The sequence below is a fragment of the Canis lupus genome, chromosome 10 (assembly GCF_003254725.2).
Source record: "Canis lupus dingo isolate Sandy chromosome 10, ASM325472v2, whole genome shotgun sequence".
Lineage (NCBI taxonomy): Eukaryota > Metazoa > Chordata > Mammalia > Carnivora > Canidae > Canis > Canis lupus.
The window spans coordinates 26,935,484-26,956,087 of NC_064252.1; the positions used below are offsets into that span (position 1 = coordinate 26,935,484).

Sequence of the window (20,604 nt, forward strand, 5' to 3'; positions counted from 1 at the left end):
AGTGTCCTCCCTGAAGATGTATAGACAAAGCAGGCACTGCAGAGGGATAGCTGTCACTCAGAGACCACAAAGTCAAAATATTATTTAATGTTTTTGCACTGCCTGTCACAACTGTGTAAAACAAAATGTATTTCCTTTGTACTGAAATACATAAAATCTGACGATTATTTCAGAAACCCAACTAAAAATCCAGTTTTCTGCCCCAGAAATAGAAATAATCAAAAGCTTTCCAGCCTTGAAAGCAGCTAAAGTTTTACTGGGTGAACCAGGATGAACTAGTGGAATTCCGGGGTGAGGACAGAGCTTCTCACTTGTTTATAGCAGACCGGCTTTCCCATCTGCTCACAGAAATAGCTGTGTTCAAAATGTTTTTCAATGGCAACAATCTTTCTAAGAGTCCACAGTTGAGTTGCTTTAAGTCTGACCTGTGATTTGCCCTTCCCTTGCTTAGATTTGGGGTTGGCCCAGTGGGAATGAAAAAGCCTCTAACTGCATAGGGTTTTCACTCTGAGGCTTGGCTATAAATAAGGGCTCCTACCTTTTAAAGGTGGGGTCATTCATTCATTTAACAAATATTAGAGAAGATCATCAAGGAAGGTCTTTATAAAGAGGCATCATCAGAATTCTTACCTGCAAACAATGGAATCTCCTCAGGAAGAAATGTATTAAAGGAAAACAGTTGTGCACCGCTCCCCTGGGAGGGCCAGTGGGTTAGTTTCAGAGGCCATGCCACCAAGAATGATGCCCAAACCGTCCCACTCCTGAAGGGTACGCTGCTATGCCCTGACCAGTGTTCCTGGATGCTCAAAGCTCCGCTCTGCTTCCTGTCAGCAGTCTTCCCCAAACTGGAGTCTGCATGGTGCCACTTCATCATGTTGGTCATTTATACTTTGAAGTGTCAGGCAGGTGTAGTGCATCTAAAGGACAGACCGTAGGTGAAATGTCTGCATGACAGCCACAAAAGAAGTTGAGGGGAGTACCTTAAGTCTTTCACCTTGGGGCATGGGTCTTGTGTATGTGGAGAAGGAAGGGTGCACATGTGACAGATAACACTGCCAGGAAGAGCCATTTGAGCTGAGAACCAAAGGATGAGAACTCAGCCATTAAAAGAGTGAATGGAGGGGCACCTGGGTGGCTCAGTGGTTGGGCATCTGCCTTTAGCTCAGGTCATGATCCTGGGGTCCCGCATTGGGATCCCTGCAGGGAGCCTGCTTCTCCCTCTTCCTATGTGCCTGCCTCTCTCTCTGTGTTTCTCATGAATAAATAAATAAAATCTTAAAAAAAAAAAAAAAGTGAATGGAAGAACCTTCCAGAAAAAGGGAACAGTATGTGCAAAGGCCCTGAGGCAGAAAAAAAAAGAGCTTGAGATAGTCAAGGAACAGAGAGAAGGCCAATGATACTGTCACCAGCACAGGTGGGAAAGAGGTGTAGGGGTCAAGGCTGGGGAGGTAGCAGGGGCCAGGTCCTATCCAGTTTGGAGGGTCATAGTAAGGAATATGGATATAATTTAAGTGCTATGGGAATCCATGAAATAGAGAAATGACACCATCTAATTTATATTTTTTGTAAGATCACATTGTCTTCTGAATAAGAGGAATGTAACAGTAGGGGACACAAGACTAGTAAGGAGGCTTTTGTAGTTGTCTCAGGAAGAGACAGTGACAGCAGGTGGTAAAAAGCAAAGACCTGAAATGTGTTTTGTAGCCAGGTCTTTCAACATGGGCTAACCCATTTGCTTTGGGAATGGGGAGGAGGCATAGGGAAGGAAAGGAAGGAGCCAAGGATGCTTCCCCTGTGAGTGGCTTAAGCATCTGAATGGTCCCGTTCACCAAGAGGGAGAGTGGAGCCATTTGGGGTAGGGGCAAGCTACCGAGTTGAACTTGTTTACCTTTAAGATGACTGTGAGAAGCGTGGATGCAGATGATACCTAAGTGGTTCAATCTGCAAGACCAAGCTTTGGAGGAGAGGTCTGGATTAAAGGAAGAATAAGTCTTACCGAAGTTGCCTGTATCTGTGACAAAATATGGGAGCTAGGAGTGAAGGACCACCCTGGAGCCATAGGTAAAGGCAGGAAAACACACGAGCTTGGTTCCAGAAGATCGAAAATTCCCTCTATGTGATGCCACCTCTAAGTTGTACAGCTTTCAACAAAACTGAGCCTCTATGTTCTTACCTGCAAAATGGACATCACAACTGACATTCGTTCTTGCAGATTCAGTCCAGGGATAGGAAATGCTTCAGAGATTGCTCAGTCAAATCCTACCAGAATGTCTACTTATTTTACCAGAGTTTTCCCAAGTTCCAGAGCATGGGTACAGTAAGGGTATTAACAGTCATGACCCCGACTCCTCCAGCTCATGTCCATACCTGCTAATACCAGATCTGCGAAGTCACTGCCCTCCAGACACTTCTGGGCAGCCCCAGATTGAATCTCACATTGGCCCAAAACAGACTCCCTGGGGGCATGTGGGTGGCTCAGCCAGGTAAGCATCTGCCTTTGGCTCGGGTTCTCGGGGTCCTGGGATTGAGCCCCATGTCAGGCTCCCTGTTCAGCAGGGAGCCTGCCCCCCCTCCCTCTGCCCCTTCCCCTCCTACTTGTGCACTCTCTATCAATAAATAAATAAAATCTTTAAACAACAACAACAACAAAAATAGGCTCCCTGGCTGCCCTGTCCCATCACAGCTGAGGCCTCAGCACATGAAATGTGAACAGCAGGGTGACCACATGGGGCAGAAGGGGGTTCCATCTCCTCTGGGCCTTGGTGAGGAGGGTTCCCAGAGCCGTCTTAGCTCACCCCCCACCTGCATAACAGACGCCTTGCCTCACACCTCGCACGGTTACTGGTCAAAGCCCAAGAGAATAAATGGGGAAGTGTTCTCTCCAGGCCTTACAACACCCTTCAAGGCAGGTAATTATTATCTTTATTTGACAAAGGGAGCAAGAGACTCGAAGTAGTGAACACCTGCCCCCAGCCCACGCAGCTGACTTCAGCAGACAGCTTACTGAGCTCCTTCTGCATTGCCATGCTGCCTCTCCAACAAATAGACATAATCCCAGGATTTAAATCTATTTAAGTGCATTTGTTCTCTGCTGGACTCCTGATCTCTCTGAGGCCTGTTAACAAGGAGCGTGAAGCTTCATCGAGCCAGGAGCATTTTCTCTCTAACACATCCCAGCACCCATTTTAACACTATAAAAATCAGTAGCTGTTGGACAGCCGGCTGCATGGTACACAGGAAGCCCTTGCAAGCGCTCTCCGCATTCAAATATCGTATTTATATACAAGCAAAGTGGTTGTTGAGGCTGGTGGACTGCTTGTCTGCCGCTTGGTGGGCCATCTGTTTAACGTTGCCAAACTCCTCCTCATCCTTAAAGACAGAGCAAAAGTGTCTTCTCTCCTTGGAAGCCCTCCAGCTCTCCCCCAGATGGAATCGAGTGTTCCCCACTCTGGCTTCCGATGAGACTCTGCTCCTACCGCTAGTGGCAGACTGTTAGTTGTTCCCCGATACCTGAGATCCTCTTGAACCCTAGGAACAGGACTCCTATCTTAGGAAAGTTGTAACCATGAGCTGGAAGAAATCAGAGCCCCTTGGGACTTATACAGCAGAAACACCGAACAAGCCCGGATCGCCCACCTTCAGGCTGTTTTGTGGCAGAAATTTCTACCTAGTTTGAACCATTGTCATTTTGAGTCTCTGACACTCACCTGACCCCAACTTACATTACCTCTCTAAGGACTATGTGATACTTTCTACCCCTTAATGTAACTGTCTATTTTCTGTTCTCTCCTCTGCTAGCCTGGGAGCCCCTCTGGGCAGGGACGAGGTTCCAGGGTGTGCCCAGTGGCAGACATAGTAGCAGTTGCTCAGTAAAATGTCCCCTGATGGAGGTGCCAGGATTGATTGTGTGAACGATGGCAGCAATGCTCACAGAGCATTTCCCATGAGCCACTCGTGCTTTGCTTACATGAACTCACTTAATCCTCCTAAGAACCTAGGGGGAAACCAAGACAACCAAGAGGTTCAGGGACTTGTCCAAGATTACCAGCTGTTTTGGGGGACAGGCCTGGGACTGGCACCCCAGCCTGCTCCATCCCCAGCACCTGCATTTTCCGTATCAGCCACCTCTTGGCCTTGCTCCTGGGTTGGAGGGCTGAGTGCTCAGGCCATACTGAACAGTCTCCCTTCACATGTTCTGTCACCAAGAACAATGAGAAATGTGTAGGAAATGTCATTCACACTATATTCCTCTCACAACCATTTTACTAAATCTATTCATTTTTTTTTTTTTTTTTTCCTCCCCTGGAGTCTCCTGGTATAAGTTCAACCACTGAGAAAGACTCTTTGGCCAAGAAGAGTTTACCAGATAGCTCACAAACGCAGAATGTCACCAAAGGTACATTAACTACCTAAAAGGGAAATGTAGGCATTTGGGTTATGATCTCCCAAGCCCCGGTTTCTTGGGTTTATTCAAACATAACTTGCCACCCTCGTTTACCCTTGTAGGGCTAGCCTGGGCCTTGGCACCAAGTAATATCTTAAGAAAGGACAGAATTAAATTTTCAGTTCAATAAGCCCTGATGAAGTTCCACCTTATGATGATGAGTTCAGCATGGTGCTAATATCTGTGAGGAAGATAGGTTGTTAGCCATGGAAGAAAAAACCCTAAGACATGATTGCTCCCCACCCCTCCATTAGAAACCAGCATTTATTGAGGTAGGAACTGATTTGTGTCCAGGCGTTAATTTATGAAGGAGACTGAGTGACTACACAGAGAGGCCAGTGCCTTCGAAATAAAAGTTTGGTACTCACAGCTCTAGAAACAGAGGCCCAGCACGCCACACAGAGCCACAGGAGGAAGCATCAGGGTCCATCAGGAGGCAGAACAGAGCAAAGGGAAGGCATAGGCCACAGGCATAGGCCTGGGATTTCTTTACAAAAGATTAGGCATGAAAGTGTAAACAGGTTAAGGTTAGAGTGATTCTGGTGGGCTTTGGGGCATAGGGCCTATCCCTAGTTGTCTGGCACTTGGCCCTGGGGTGACTTAGTGCAGGGAAAAAAACTGCCTTAGTGTGCAAGAGTTAGAGAAGTCAGTGGTTCAGAGCACTCTGGGTTACGGGGGAGACGTGAACAACTCTGGCCATTAATTTTGCCTTAGATGCCAAATGAACAAATAGAGAACCTAAGAAAACATAGAACAGAAACCCTTAAGTATCATTCTAGACACTTTTATGCATGTTATCATTATTCCAGAAAATTAAACAATCCTTTGTCTTGGTGAAGAAATGAAGGCTCAGAGTATATGAATTATGGCTCAATCAATCTGTTATTAAAACAAAATAAAACAAAACTTGAGAACCACCATTGAGAGATATAGCCTGATTCTAAACAGGGGTAAATATTTGTAGGAGACTTTGCAAGTCCTCAACATGTAAGCATACAGTTGACTCTTGAACAATACAGGGGTTAGGGACACAGATCGTACCTCTCACCTCAAAAATCCATGTATAACTTTTGACTCCCCCCCGCAAAACTTAACTACTAATGGCCTACTGTTGACTGGAAGCCTTATAGCCACACAAACAGTTGATTAAACAAGTTTTGTATGTTATATGTATTCTATGCTGTGTTCTTACAATAATGTCACCTAGAAAAAAGAAATTACTGGGATGCCTGGGTGGCTCAGTGGATGAGCGTCTGCCTTTGGCTCAGGGTGTGATCCTGGGGTCTGGGATCAAGTCCTACATTGGGCTTCCTGCATGGAACCTGCTTCTCCCTCTGCCTATGTCTCTGCCTCTCTCTCTGTGTCTCTCATGAATAAATAAATAAAATCTTTTAAAAAATAAAAAAGAAATTACTATTAAGAAAATCATAAGGGGATCCCTGGGTGGCGCAGCGGTTTGGCGCCTGCCTTTGGCCCAGGGCGCGATCCTGGAGACCCGGGATCGAATCCCACGTCGGGCTCCCGGTGCATGGAGCCTGCTTCTCCCTCTGCCTGTGTCTCTGCCTCTCTCTCTCTCACTGTGTGCCTATCATAAATAAATAAAAATTAAAAAAAAAGGAAAATCATAAGGAGGGGCACCTGGGAGACTCAGTAAGTTAAGCAACCCACTCTCAATCTAAGCTCAGGTCTTGATCTCAGGGTCGTGAGTTCAAGCCCCATGTCCAGCGTGGAGACTACTTAAGAAAAAAAAACAAACCCAAAGGCCAATTATATATTCAATTCATGAAGACACATGAGTCAAAGAGGAAGTATTCAAAGGGACTTAGAAAATATTTTGAACTGAATGAAAATGAGACCTTTTTTCCTAACATGAGCATTTAAGGCTATAGATTTCCCTCTGCACACTGAGGTGTTTCACAAATGTTTGGATATGGTCTCTTAATTTTTATTCAGTTCAGATTGTGTTTCCATTTGTAGCTGTTATGAAGAATGTTGCTATGGGCATCCATGTATAAGATTTTGTGTGCTATATGTTTTTATTTCTCTTGAGTATATGTAAACCAACAATTTGGGTTGTTGGTACAATTGCAAGTTGCACCAGGGTACAATTGCCAGGTGATTATGGTGACTTTTTTCTTTTTTTTTTTTTTTTATTTGATTGATTGATTGAGTTAGAAATATAAGCAGAAGGAGAAGCAGGCTCCCTGCAGGGAGTCCCATGTGGGAGTCCATCCCAGGACCCTGGGATCACAACCTGAGCCAAAGGCAGACAGATGCTCAACCACTGAGCCACCCAGGTGTCCTCATTATGGTGACATTTTGAGGAACTGTACTCTAAAGTGATCATCAGGGCAGCCCGGGTGGCTCAGCGGTTTAGCGCCGCCTTCAGCCCAGGGTGTGATCCTGGAGACCCGGGATCAAGTCCCGTGTCAGGCTCTCTGCATGGAGCCTGCTTCTCCCTCTGCCTGTGTCTCTGTCTCTCTCTCTCTCTCTCTCTCTGTCTCTCATGAATAAATAAATAAAATCTTTTAAAAATAAATAAAGTGATCATCATATACAGTTTGAATAATTAAGAGGAGAAAAATAGTCTTATATTTACTATATATAACCACATGTTTACTATTTATATTATATATTTATTATGTATATTATATACCGTATGCAACCAAAAATTTATAATTTCTATTTTTTCCCATCTTTCTTTTTTTAAGATTTTTATTTTTAAGTAATCCCTATATCCAACATGGGGCTTGAACTTACAACCTTGAGATCAGGAGTCACAGGCTCTACCAACTGAGCCAGCCAGGCACCCATATTGTTTTTCCATTATTCTTGAAGTTCCAGGCTTCCCTTTGGTACCATTTTCTTTCTACTTGAAACAAAAACAAAAACAAATCAAAATAAAAACTCTTCCTTTAGTATCTGATTTACAATAGGTTTGCTGGCAGTGAATCTCCTTCATTTTCTTTCATCTGAGAATGTCTTTATTTCACCTTCATTCTGGAAGGGTATTTTTCCTGAATATTCTGGGTTGGCAGTTCTTTTCTTTCAGCCCTATAAAATGTTCTACAGCCATCTGGCCTCAATGGTCCCATGAGAAAATCCAGGCATTTACATAGTAGTTCCCCTTTTGTGTAATGCATTTTTCTTTCTCTGCCCTCAAGATATTTTTCTTTGTCTTGATCTTTCAGCTGGTTGATTAGAATGTGCTTGGGCATGGGTTTCTTTGGATTCAACTTGTTTGGGGTTTGTAGAGCTTCTTGAACCTGTGAGTTAATGTGTTTTGACAAATTTGGGAAGTCTTCAGAGATTATTTCTTTGAATAATTTTTTTTGTACTTCACTCTCTCCTTTTTTTTTTTTTTATAAAGATTTTATTTATTTATTCATGAGAGACACAGAAAGAGAGGCAGAGACACAGGCAGAGGGAGGAGAAATAGGTTCCATGCAAGGAGCCCGATGTGGGACTTGATCACGGGAATCTGGGATCAGGCCCTGAGCCCAAAGCAGATGCTCAACTGCTGAGCCACCCAAGTGTCCCTCTTTCTCCTTTCTTTATGGGACTTTGATGACACGGATGTTGGACCTGTTGGTATTGTTCCCTAGGTCCTTGAGGCCCTGTTCATTTTTTCCAATGAACATTTTCTTTTTTTTTTTTTTTTTTTTTTTTTTTTAATTTTTATTTATTTATGATAGTCACACACAGAGAGAGAAGAGAGAGAGAGAGGCAGAGACACAAGCAGAGGGAGAAGCAGGCTCCATGCACCGGGAGCCCGACGTGGGATTCGATCCCGGGTCTCCGGGATCGCGCCCTGGGCCAAAGGCAGGCGCCAAACCGCTGCGCCACCCAGGGATCCCCCAATGAACATTTTCAATGTCTCCACATTGTTCAGATTGTGTGGTATAATAAAAATATAGATTTGGTCTTTGTCCCCAGTTCCTAACACAGAGTTCCTAAAACCCTTAGAGTTTCCCAAGTGATGGGAGTGTCTTTTGTTATTCATAATGAACATCTTTCAACCACACCTGAGGATGTGCTAATAGAATGACTCAGGTTGGGGCTCCAGATGGCTGCAGGATGGACTCTCATTACCAGGAAGACCAAACATGAGTAGAGGATGGGAACTTTCAGCCTCACCCTCTCCAATCTCCAGGGAAGAGAGAAGGACTGGAGATTAAGTTATAAAAGCTGTGTGGTTTGGTGAGCTTCCAGGTTGCTGGGCACATTATGTGTTGTGAATGTGGTATGCCTGAAGAGGGCATGGACCTTCCTCCCCCGTGCCTTGCCCTGTTTATCTCTTCCATCTTTCTGAGCTGCATCTTTTATAATAAATCTGTAGTAGTAAATAAGTAATAAGTAAATAAGTAGTAAATAAGGTACTTTGCTGACTTCTGTGAGTCATCCTAATGAATTATCAAACCTGATAGTTGGTCATTGGAACCTCCAAATTTGTTAAAAGCTAGATAAAAATATGCATAACTGGGCACCCCATTTGAGACTGGTACCTGAAGTGGAGATAGTTTTGTCAGACTGAGTTCTTGTGGAATCTGACACTAACTGCAGGTAGATCTGGAACTCAATTGAATTGCCGAATACTCAGTTTACATCAGAGAATTGGTGTAGAAGAACCACACATGTGGTATCAGAAAATACCACACAAACTGGATAACTTCTATTGATCTATCTTCAAGTTCATTGTCTCTTTTCCTCTGTTACCTCAGTTCTGCTATTGATCCCATCTAGTGAATCAATCTTTCTTTCTTTCTTTCTTTCTTTCTTTCTTTCTTTCTTTCTTTCTTTCTTTCTTTCTTTCTTTCTTTCTTTCTTTCTTCTTTCTTTCGATTTTACTTATTTGACAGAGAGAGAGAGAGCACAAGCAAGGGGAGCAGCAGAGGGAGAGGGAGAAGCAGACGCCCTACTGAGCGAGGAGCCCAGCGCAGGGCTCAATCCCAGGACCCTGGGATCATGACCTGACCTAAATGCAGATGCTTAACTAACTGAGCCACTCCAGTGCCCCAGGGGGAATTTGTTTTCAACTGCATTTTTCAGTTGTAAAATTTCTATTTGGTTTCCTGTCATAGCTTCTTTTTCCCTACTGAGACTCACTATTTTTTCATTGGTTTCAAAGTGTTCGCCCTTACTTTGTACAGGATTGTTATAATGAATGATTTACAGTCTTTATTTGATTGTTTCAACAGCTGAGTCATTTTAGGGCAGGTGATACTGATTGTCTTTTTCCCTTGAGAATTCAAACTTTCCTCATTCTTTGTATGTTGAATAATTTTTTTTGAATATTTTATTTATTTATGATAGTCATACAGAGAGAGAGAGGCAGAGACACAGGCAGAGGGAGAAGCAAGCTCCATGAACCCGGAGCCCGACGTGGGATTCGATCCCGGGTCTCCAGGATCACGCCCTGGGCCAAAGGCAGGCGCCAAACCGCTGCGCCACCCAGGGATCCCTGTTGAATAATTTTGGATTGTATTCTGGGCATTTTAAATATAAGATTTGAGGCTGGTTTAGATGTATTGAGAAGGTTGGAGTGTTTTTGTTCTGTTTTTAGCATGAAATTCACCAGATTAGGTTCAGGTCACAAGTTCTGCCTTCTGTAGATTGTGCTTTCAATGCTAGTTCAGTTTTCAAAACTTTTGCAATGCCATTTGGATCCATCCTACACCTGTGCCATCCAGGAACCACATCTGAGACCTGAGCAGTGATCTACCTTGCAGTTCAGTTCTGAAAGCCTTTGGTGTGCTGTTTAGGGTCAGATGCACATATGTATGTGCAGCTCAAGTGAACATGACTTCCACACACAATTTGATGGGATTCTTTCCTTGACCTCTCTCTTCTTACCCATGCTCGGCTCCAAAGGTACCTCCTGTCTGGTCTTCTGCTGGAAAGTTGAAACTTCATTCTCTCCGCTCTTCTGCATACTTCCTGTGACTGGGTCTGCCTCCATGGCCAACTGGGAGGAAGACAGAGAGAGGGCAAAAGTGACAGAGATTCCCTCCACACTCTGTATCACACAAGTCCTCCCTCAGAGTTTTAGATGCCTATCCAGCTGCCATTTCTGCTGCTGTCACTACCATATAGGGTTGCAGCTTCAGGAAGATGGTTTGCTGAGATGTATGGGTGAATACAAGAGAATACTTGCTGTATTAAGCGAGTATTAAGCATCTGCATTTGGCTCAGGTCATGATCCCAGGGTCCTGGGACTGAGCTCTAAGCTGGGCTCCCTGCTCAGTAGGGAGTCTGCTTCTCCCTCTTCCTCTGCTGCTCCCCTTGCTTGTGCTCTCTCTTTCTCTCTGTCAAATAAGTAAAATCTTAGGGAAAAAAAGATAAGAAGAAAATTCACTAGATGGGATCAAGAGAATACACTCTTGCTGTCCCTTAAGACTTCTTACTTCTTAGATCACAAATAGAGGGCTTCTGTTAGATCTCTTTCTGTCTTCACCTGGTTCTCAGTTCTGGGATTCATTTTGCCTTTGAGCCAGGACATTCAAGAGGTAAAAATAAATCCAGGAAACTCATTGCCATATGGTTCTTATTTTGAGTTCTGGTTTCCTTTTCTAAGTCACTTGCTATCATCTACTTTTCAGAGTCCTCAGATAGCCACCCCATGCATTATGTCCAGGACTTTTAGTTGCATTTAAAGGGAGTTGGGGTAGGATGTGCTTACTCTACCCTAACCAGAACTAAAATCCTGATAGAGTTCTTTTGGTTCTTTTTATTTTTTTTACTCTATATTATTCTAATTTTTTTGGAAATTATATATTCTGTCTATATTCTTTATTGCAGATTTTTCTTTATTGCATTGAATTTTATTTTCTTTTTTAAAAATATTTTTATTTATTTATTCATGATAGACATAGAGAGAGAGAGGCAGAGACACAGGCAGAGGGAGAGAAGCAGGCTCCATGCAGGAAGCCCAATGCGGGACTCGATACCAGGACTCCAGGATCATGCCCTGGGCCAAAGGCAGGCACCAAACCACTGAGCCACCCAGGGATCCCCTGCATTGAATTTTAAACAGGAACAATCCTCCTCCTCATCCCCAAGGAACATTTAGCAATGCCTAGAGACATTTTTGGCTATAAATGTCTCAGGGAGAGGTTGCCACTAACATCTAGTGGGTAGAGGTCAGGGATACTGCCAAATATCCTACAACACACAAGACATCCCCCACAACAAAGAATCATCCAGCCAAAATGTCCACAGTATCAAGATTGTGAAACCTTGCTTTATTACATGCATTTGAATTTCTTTCATTCATATTTAATTTTATCTAAAGTTAATTAATAACTTAACCTACCTTTCCTGAACAAATCGAGAGCTTGGACTAATTTAACTCCAAGCTCTTATCTCCATATTTAAATGCTATTTTTTCTAGTGTTTTTAGCTCTTATTTAAAAACCTTATGAATTACATATTATACTTATTATTGTAGATAATTTTTGTTTGGTCTTAAACTATCATGTTATTTGCTTACTTCTTGATGCTCAGACTATCTTTGTGTGATCATTTTTCCTGGAAAAAAAATATTAGGTAGATAAATAGATATTGAGAAAGAAAGAATAAGAAAGAGAATCTTAGCAGTTCCTTTATCACAAGTGTCTTCCCTTAGTTTTTGTTTTTAAATATTTTATTTATTTATTTATTTATTTATTTATTTATTTATTTATTTAAGAGAGAGAGAAGAGAGCACAGGCAGGGGGACTGGCAGAGGGAGAGGGAAAAGCAGGGTTCCTGCTGAGCAGGGAGCCCAAGCAGGGCTCAGTCCCAGGATCCTGGGATCCTGACCTGAGCCAAAGGCAGATGCTTAACTAACTGAACCACCCAGGTGCCCCAAGTTTTTGTTTTTCTATGAATGTCTTTGTTTCACCTTTGTTCTTAAAGATAGTTTGTTGGGTACATAAGTCTACCTCAATGCTTTGATTATTTCATTCCATTGTCTTCTGTCTTCTGTTGTTACTGTTGAGAACTCTACAGTCATTCTCATTGTTATCCTTTTATAGATGATCTGTTGTTTCTCTTGGCCCATCTTTAAGGTAGTCTGTGTTAACCTTCTCCCACAGAAAAGCTATAATTTTGTGCAAGAACTGGATCTTTTATTCTCAGCACTGTTTCTGATTCTGCATAGTTTATTTGTTTGTTTATTTTTAAGTAATTTCTACACCCAATGTGGGGCTTATTCACAACCCCGAGTTCAAGAGTCACATGCTCTACTGACTAAGCCAGCTAGATGTACCTCTGCTTAGCATTTTTGAAGGCATCAAGCCTCTCTTTTCTTATTCTGTGGCTATAGTGTAACTTGTAGAGAATTCTATATGTGGCATTGAGTTGGTGTTACACTTATTATCGCATGTCTTTTTTTTCTCACTAAACTGAGTTCCTTGAAGATAATCTACCTCCAGCACTGAGCATAGGCTTAACACATAGTAGACACTCAGTAGATGTTTGCTGGATGGGTAGAAGGGACAAATGTGTGGCTGCAGGTAAATGTATGAATTTACCTGAGCTTCTTCCTCTAGCATCGTCCAATGATCTGAATACACCCAGCCATTTTCACATTAATAGGAAGCTGAGATCTACAGTACATGTTTCCTCATCACAGCTGACAAGCTGCAGTGATCCTTTTTTTGTTAACGTTGCATTGCAGAGTATCACGGTCAGACTCTGGTCTTCAGGAAAGCTGCAAAACAAGTCAAGAGGATATCACAAGCAAGAGAATATGAGAATATGCTTCCCAAGCAGGTGAGCACATGATTGGAAATTTCATAGTAGAGATGATTTAAGAGGGGCTAGGAGATCTGGTAAGAAAAGCCAGCATGGTGAAGCTGTCAGTGTAGAAACTGGGGTATTTCCGATTACAGACTCAGCTGATACACTCAGGAAATTTCCTAAGGGTAATTCCTGGCTAAAGTAGGCACCAGTTGAGTGGGCATTTTATCTGGATTTCTCCAGGGCTTTAAGTTATCTGCTTGAAATTCAGGAGCCTTGATGTAATGGAAAGAGAGCACTGAGCCTCAGATTCCTACTCTAAAATAGGGATGATAATTCCTAGATCATGGTGTTCTTATGAGGTTTACCTGAGGTAGAGATGATAATTAACATGTAATGAACACTTACTATATGTCAGACATTAAATTAAACCTGTACCTGCAGTATATTTTATTTTACAGTCATAGTCCTCTGCTCTTTGGTTTAATAGTGAGGGAAGTGGTGCTCAGAGCATTGTCCAAATTCACAAAGTAAGTAAGTGATAAAGCCAAGACTTGCGTGCAGATCTGATTCTGAGCCTGAGCTTTCAATCTCTGAGCTTTGCCACTAGCAAAGTCCTCAGAACTTGAAAGGCCCTGGATTGGTATGTGTTCTGTCCTCTTTTCCCCTCCCCTAACTCTTCCCCACAAACCTCTGAGGATGGTAGTTTACATCAATGGCACCTTCAGAGTTCTTGAACCTTCTTCATTTCTCCATGTTTTACTGCTGCCTATTTCCCCTCATTATTTAGGAGTGAAATTTTGAGAAGTAACAGGACATGATGGAAAACACAGACAAATAAATCTCAGTCCTATATCTCATCAACTGTGTTACTTAAGCAGGTTGTTTAAAAACAATTTTTTTTCTTTTAAAGATTTTATTTATTTATTCATGAGAGACACGAGAGCGAGAGAGGCAGAGACACAGGTAGAGGGAGAAGCAAGCTCCATGCAGAGAGCCTGACACGGGACTCGATCCTGTGACCCCCAAGATCACACCCTGAGTCAAAGGCAGATGCTCAACCGCTGAGCCACCCAGGCATCCCTGTTTAACATTTTCTGATCTTATTCTATAAAATGGAATAAATAGGGACACCTGGATGGCTCAGTCAGTTAAGTGTCTGCCTTTGGCTCAGGTAATGATCTCAGGATCCTGGGATCGAGCCCTGAGTTGGGCTCCCTGCTCAGTAGTAGTTTGCTTCTCTCCCACCCCCAACTCATGCCCTCTCTTTCTCTCTCTTAAATAAATAAATAAATAAATAAATAAATAAATAAATAAATAAATAAATAAATAAAATTTTATTTTAAAAGTATAAAATAAGGAAAATATAAAATAATTAAAATCCAGTTATGGCCTTTCCTGCTGACAGAGCTAGTGATAGGTGATGAGCAGTTGTGTCCTACTCTGTGACCCATCTTGGCGAGGAGAGGAAGCCGAGCAGTTAGAGTGGATGGTGGCAGATTTTAATAGGAATGGAATGTAGCTGAGAGCCAATGGCCTGGCAGAGACAAGCAGAAGGGAATTGCCAGAGGAAAGTTGGCTCAGCGAGCTATTTATGGGGGCCCACTGGCCACTCTTGACTGAGGAGCTAACATGTGATTCCACCCCTTGAAGAGGTACAGCATTGATGTAATCAGTTGCCCATTCTATTTTTTTTTAATACCATAGTTTTTATTGAGAAGATAACCTGTGCCCATGGTAAAATCAAACAATATTAAAGGATATGTAATAAAAAGTAAATTTCTCTTCCATGCCAGGCCCTATGCCCTGTACCAACAGGCCAACACTGTTTTCCCATACATCCTTCTAGAAATGTCTGATGGATATCAAGGAATATAAACCTTTTAAATGTTTTTTTTTTTTTTTTTTTTTTTTTATTGGGATCCCTGGGTGGCGCAGCAGTTTGGCGCCTGCCTTTGGCCCAGGGCGCGATCCTGGAGACCCGGGATCGAATCCCACGTCGGGCTCCCGGTGCATGGAGCCTGCTTCTCCCTCTGCCTGTGTCTCTGCCTCTCTCTCTCTCTCTCTCTGTGACTATCATAAATAAATAATTTTAATTAGATAAATAAATAAACAAATAAATAATTTTTAATAAAATAAATAATAATAATAATTAATAAATAAATAAATAATTTTTATTTATTTATGATAGTCACAGAGAGAGAGAGAGAGAGGCAGAGACACAGGAAGAGGGAGAAGCAGGCTCCCTGTGGGGAACCCGATGTGGGACTCTATCCTAGGACCCCGGGATCATGACCTGAGCCAAAGGCAAACGCTCAACCACTGAGCCACCCAGGTGTCCCTACATTGACTCATTCAATCTTCTTTTATTATCCTCATTTTATAGATAAGGAAACTAAGGCTCAGGAATATTATCTTGCTTAAAGCCAAATAACTAGTAGGTGGCAGAGCCAAGATTTTTAAGACACAATTTGCATACCATAAAATTCTTCATTTTAATGTACAATTTAGTCATTTTTCATTTTTTCACAAGGCTTTGCAATCATCACCACTATCTAATTCCAGAACATTTGTATTGCCCCCCAAAAGAAACTGCATACTCATTAGTAGTCACTCCACGGTCCCCTCTCCCCAAGCCTCTGCAAGCCACCAATCTACTTCTCTGTCTGTATGGATTTGCCTATTCTGGACATTTCATATAAATAGAATCATACAATATGTGGCCTTCTATAACTGATTTCTTTCACTTAGCATAATGTTTTCAAGGTTTATCCATGTAGTGGCATCTGTTGGTATTTCATTTCTTTTTATGGCTGAATAACATTCCATATATGAATAGATCACATTTTGTTTATCCATTCACCAGTTGATGGACATTTGGGTTGTTTCCATCTTTTGGCTATTATGAATAATGCTGTTTCCATGAGCATTCATGTACAAGTTTGTGTGGGCACATATGTTTTCTGTCCTCTTAGATATACAGCCAGGAGTGGCATTATTGGGTCCTATGGTAACTCTGTGTCACACTTTTTGAGGAAATGCCAAATTTTCCCACAGCAACTGCACCATTTTACATTCTCACCAACATGTGAGGGTTTCAATTTCTCCATACCCTTGCCAATACTTCTTTTCTTTCCCATTCTCTCATGATAGTTATCCTCGTTGGCGTCCAGAACTACTTCATTGTGATGTTGACTTCTATTTCTCTAATGACTAGTGATATTGAGTATCTTTTCATGTGTTCATTGGCCATTGTGTACTTCTTTGGAGAAATGTTTATTCAAATCTGTTGCCCATTTTTAGACTGAGTTGTTTTTATTTTTGTTGTTGAGTTGTCATCATAGAGCCAGGATTTTTGACTTGAGCAGTTTGAGTCCAGGTTCTATGCTCTAAATTAGACTCTATACTGACATCAGTATATCTTGTGTAATGTTCCGTATGAGAGCACCTGGAGAGCCATCACACTCTGTTCTCATGTTTACTTATGCCTGTGTTTCATAGTTCGTTAACCATTTTCCCATCAGTAGGCATGTAAGTGCTTCCAGTCTTTGCTATTACAAATACTGCTGCCTTGGGCAGCCCTCAGCAGTTAGCGCCGCCTTTGGCCCAGGGTGTGATCCTGGAGACCCGTGATCGAGTCCTGTGTTGGGCTCCCTGTATGGAGCCTGCTTCTCCCTTTGCCTGTATCTCTGCCTCCCTCTCTCTCTCTCTCTGTGTGTCTCTCATAAATAAATAAATAAATAAATAAATAAATAAATAAATAAATAAATAAATAAAATCCTTCAAAAAACAAATACTGCTGCCTTGAACATCTTAGTGTTTATGTGTTTCTGGGCTCAAGTGCACATGTAGAAACACTCCTGGAAGTGGAATTACTAAATCATAGTACATCTTAAATTGCTCTGCAATGAAGTTGTGCCAATTTATATTCCCACCAGCAACCTACAAGAGACCTTCCAGGTACCTTTGCCAATGTCGTGCATCATCAAATTGTTTGTTGCTGTTCTCATGAAGGGGAAATGGTACTTTTTAATTGTTTCGGTATTAATGCTTTAATTATGAGTGAAGTGGCCTAATTTTGTTTATTTTTTTATTTTTAAGATTTTATTTATTTATTTATGAGAGACAGAGAGAGAGAGAGAGGCACAGACACAGGCAGAGGGAGAAGCAGGCTCTATGCAGGGAGCCTGACATGGGACTCGATCCTGGGTCTCCAGGATCAGGCCCTGAGCTGAAGACCGCTGAGCCACCCGGGCTGCCCCCTAATTTTGTTTAAAGATTTTATTTATTTAAGGGAGAGAGAGTGAGCACAAGTAGAGGGGAAGGGCAGAGGGAGAAGGAAAACTGAGCAGGGACCCCATTGGGGCCTGGGGCTAGATCCCAGAACCCTGATATCACAACCAGAGCCAAAGGCAGGCAGAGGTTTAACTGACTGAGCTATCCAAGCACCCCTGTTTTTCTATATTTGTAATCCTTTGGACGTTCTACTTCTGTGAAATGCCTGAGTCTTTTGGGGTTTTTTTCTAAGTAGAAATATTTCTACTTCTGAGATTGAGGTTCTCAATCTTTGGCTTATTATTCATTTGTAGATGCTCAATTCTTCGTCATATGTTTGGCAAAAGCGTTTACTATTTTTTTAAAGATTTTATTTATTTATTCACGAGAGACACAGAGAGAGAGAGAGAGAGAGAGCCAGAGACACAGGCAGAGGGAGAAGCAGGCTCTATGCAGGGAGCCCGATGCGGGACTTGATCCCAGGATCACACTCTGAGCCAAAGGCTCAAACACTGAGCCCCCAGGCATGGCCAAAAACATTTACTATTTAATCTTTTTACTTTAATTATGGTGTTTTATGTGAGAAAATTGTAATCTTCTATAGTCATTCTTATTGGTCTTCTCTTTTACGGCTTCTTGATTTCATTTCTTACTATGAAAGATCTTTACCACTCTAAGATGTATGAAATATTCCCCCAATTTTTTTTTTAAAGATTTTATTTATTTATTCATGAAAGACACAGAGAGGCAGAAAGACAAGCAGGCTCCTCCCCATCAGGGAGCCTGATGTGGGACTCTATCCCTGAACTGGGATCACACCCTGAGCCAAAGGCATACACTCAACCGCTGAGCTACCCAGGCATCCCTATTCTCCCAATTTTTTCCACAATATTTTTATATCATCACCTATTCACAATGCAAAAACTTTACTCACATAATCAGATATCACCAGGAGTCACTCTGCTCCTTTGAATTTATTTATTTATTTTAAAGTTTTATTTTTTTTATTCTTATTTTTTTAAGATTTATTTATTTATTCATGATAGACAGAGAGAGAGAGAGAGAGAGGCAGAGATAGGCTCCACACAGGGAGCCCGACGCGGGACTCAATCCCGGGACTCCAGGATTGCGCCCTGGGCCAAAGGCAGGCACCAAACCCCTGAGCCACCCAGGGATCCCTGCTCCTTTGAATTTAGCTTGAGATTGCTCAGGCATTTGCTATATGATTTGTTTGAAGCCCAATCCTCTCCCCATTTGTCTGTGAACTCTGGGGGCTTATGTTTTTTCTGGCACTGAGCTCCCCTTTTGTCTTGGATATGCTCTTCGCATACAACATCAGCCCAAATATGGAACTCACCTCTTCCCCTCATTTTTGAGGGGAAAAAATTGTCCACACAGGCCTGTTATGTGTGTTGTGTCGATAGAAGGTATTACTTGGTTGATAGAGGTAGGAAGAGGGGAAACCCTATCACAGTGGCACTGAGAACAGTGATGTGAGTTACTCTTCTTTTTTTGTATGTGTGAATTACCCTTCTTACAAGTTATAAGTTATCTTATCTATAGTTATCCACCAGTTAGACCCCCTCCCAAGCCCTCTCCACTTTACTCTCTTCTCTTTCTCCCATCCCCAACTCCTGCTCATTTCTGAGGCAAAGCAGTATAGCCCTCACTCTGCCTTTGACACTAAGCTTCTCACCAAGTGCTAATTGCTGTGTGTTCCTGAGCAAGGACAGTCCCCTTGATGTGGGAAACCAAGGCAAAAGAACAAAACTAAATTTCCCTACTGCCTTTAGCCCACTGACAAGTCCTTTAGACAGAGAGACCTTCCTCTGGGAGTTCAGCTACCTCAACATTGACACTTTGCTAACGGCAAAAGGCAATCTTGGTCTGACCCCCAGGATCCTGTAAGACTACTTTAACATATAAAAATTTATTTAGGGGGATCCCTGGGTGGCGCAGCGGTTTGGCGCCTGCCTTTGACCCAGGGCACGATCCTGGAGACCCGGGATCGAATCCCACATCGGGCTCCCGGTGCATGGAGCCTGCTTCTCCCTCTGCCTGTGTCTCTGCCTCTCTCTCTCTCACTGTGTGCCTATCATAAATAAATTAAAAAAAAAAAAATGTTAAAAAAAAAAATAAAAATTTATTTGAAAACTTCCTTTTTCTCTACCCCCTAAAATACATGTTGGCAATCATACTGCAAACATTACTGGGATACATTTGAAGGATCTCATGACTTGGGTTTTACTATATATGTTAGGAATCATCCCCCAAGCATATGACCCACTGATATACATCTGAAGGGTCTCATGACTAAGGGTTTATTAGACAGCAATTAATGATCTTTTCCCAACAATAGTTAGCTCCCTCAAGGTCCTGGAAATCTTGCTTCCAAAATTCCTTAGAGACTTACGCTCTCCCTAACCCTCTTACAACTTGAAAGTATGTAATGGGCCGCTCCTCACAACCCCAGTGCAGCTCTTTCTGCTCACAGGTCCTGTCCCCATGCTTTAATAAAACTACCTTTTTGCCCCGAAGATGTCTCAAGAATTCATTCTTGGCTGTAGGCTCCGAAACCCAACATTTTCTACATCACCCTCCCCATGGTAAATTCTGGTATCAGCTAAGACCATTTTATTACATCCACTACACCAGGAATGGAAGAGGACCTTGGGAACTAGATAGAGACATTAGTATCAAAAGCCTGCAGAACAGTGAACAGTAGAGCCTTTGGCTTAACACCAGGAACAAGGAAAGAACTCTCATTTCACCTTCCTTTGAAGTTGTTCTTAATCTGGACATCCAACTTCAGCACTCCCTCAGTTCCCTAGACCTCAAAGGATTTTCCTTACTTTCTTGCAAGCTCCTCCATTCATTGAGAAGAATTTAAAATATATTTACTAGCAGGGTGCTGGGTGGCTACTCTGTTATACATCTGCCTTCGGCTCAAGTTATGATCCCAGGATCCTGGGTTGGAGCCCTGCCTTGGGCTCCCTGCTCAGCGAAGAGCCTGCTTCTCCCTCTCCCTCTGCCCCTTCCCTTGTTCTTGCTCTTGCTCTTGCTTTCTCTCTCTCTCAAACAAAAAATTTTATTTTATTTTTTAAAGATTTTATTTATTTATTAATGAGATATACAGAGAGAGAGAGACAGAGACACAGGCAGAG

The 20,604-nt window shown here is 42.3% G+C and overlaps 1 protein-coding gene across 21 annotated transcripts in view; it reads left to right on the forward strand.

Annotated features, from left to right (window-relative positions):
- FAM227A (family with sequence similarity 227 member A) overlaps positions 1-20,604 on the forward strand; it is a 93,752-nt gene that overhangs the window by 36,927 nt on the left and 36,221 nt on the right. For 20 of the 21 annotated variants that reach the window (XR_007413453.1, XR_007413451.1, XR_007413450.1 and 17 more), the window contains 2 exons: positions 4,309-4,396; positions 13,104-13,198. Coding sequence is in view for 16 of the 21 variants with exons in the window: in XM_049115292.1 (XP_048971249.1) it covers positions 4,309-4,396; positions 13,104-13,198 (183 nt within the window). In the remaining 5 variants the exon portion in view is untranslated. The remainder of the gene's footprint in view (positions 1-4,308; positions 4,397-13,103; positions 13,199-20,604) is intronic. The other variant, XM_049115291.1, reaches the window with a different exon arrangement.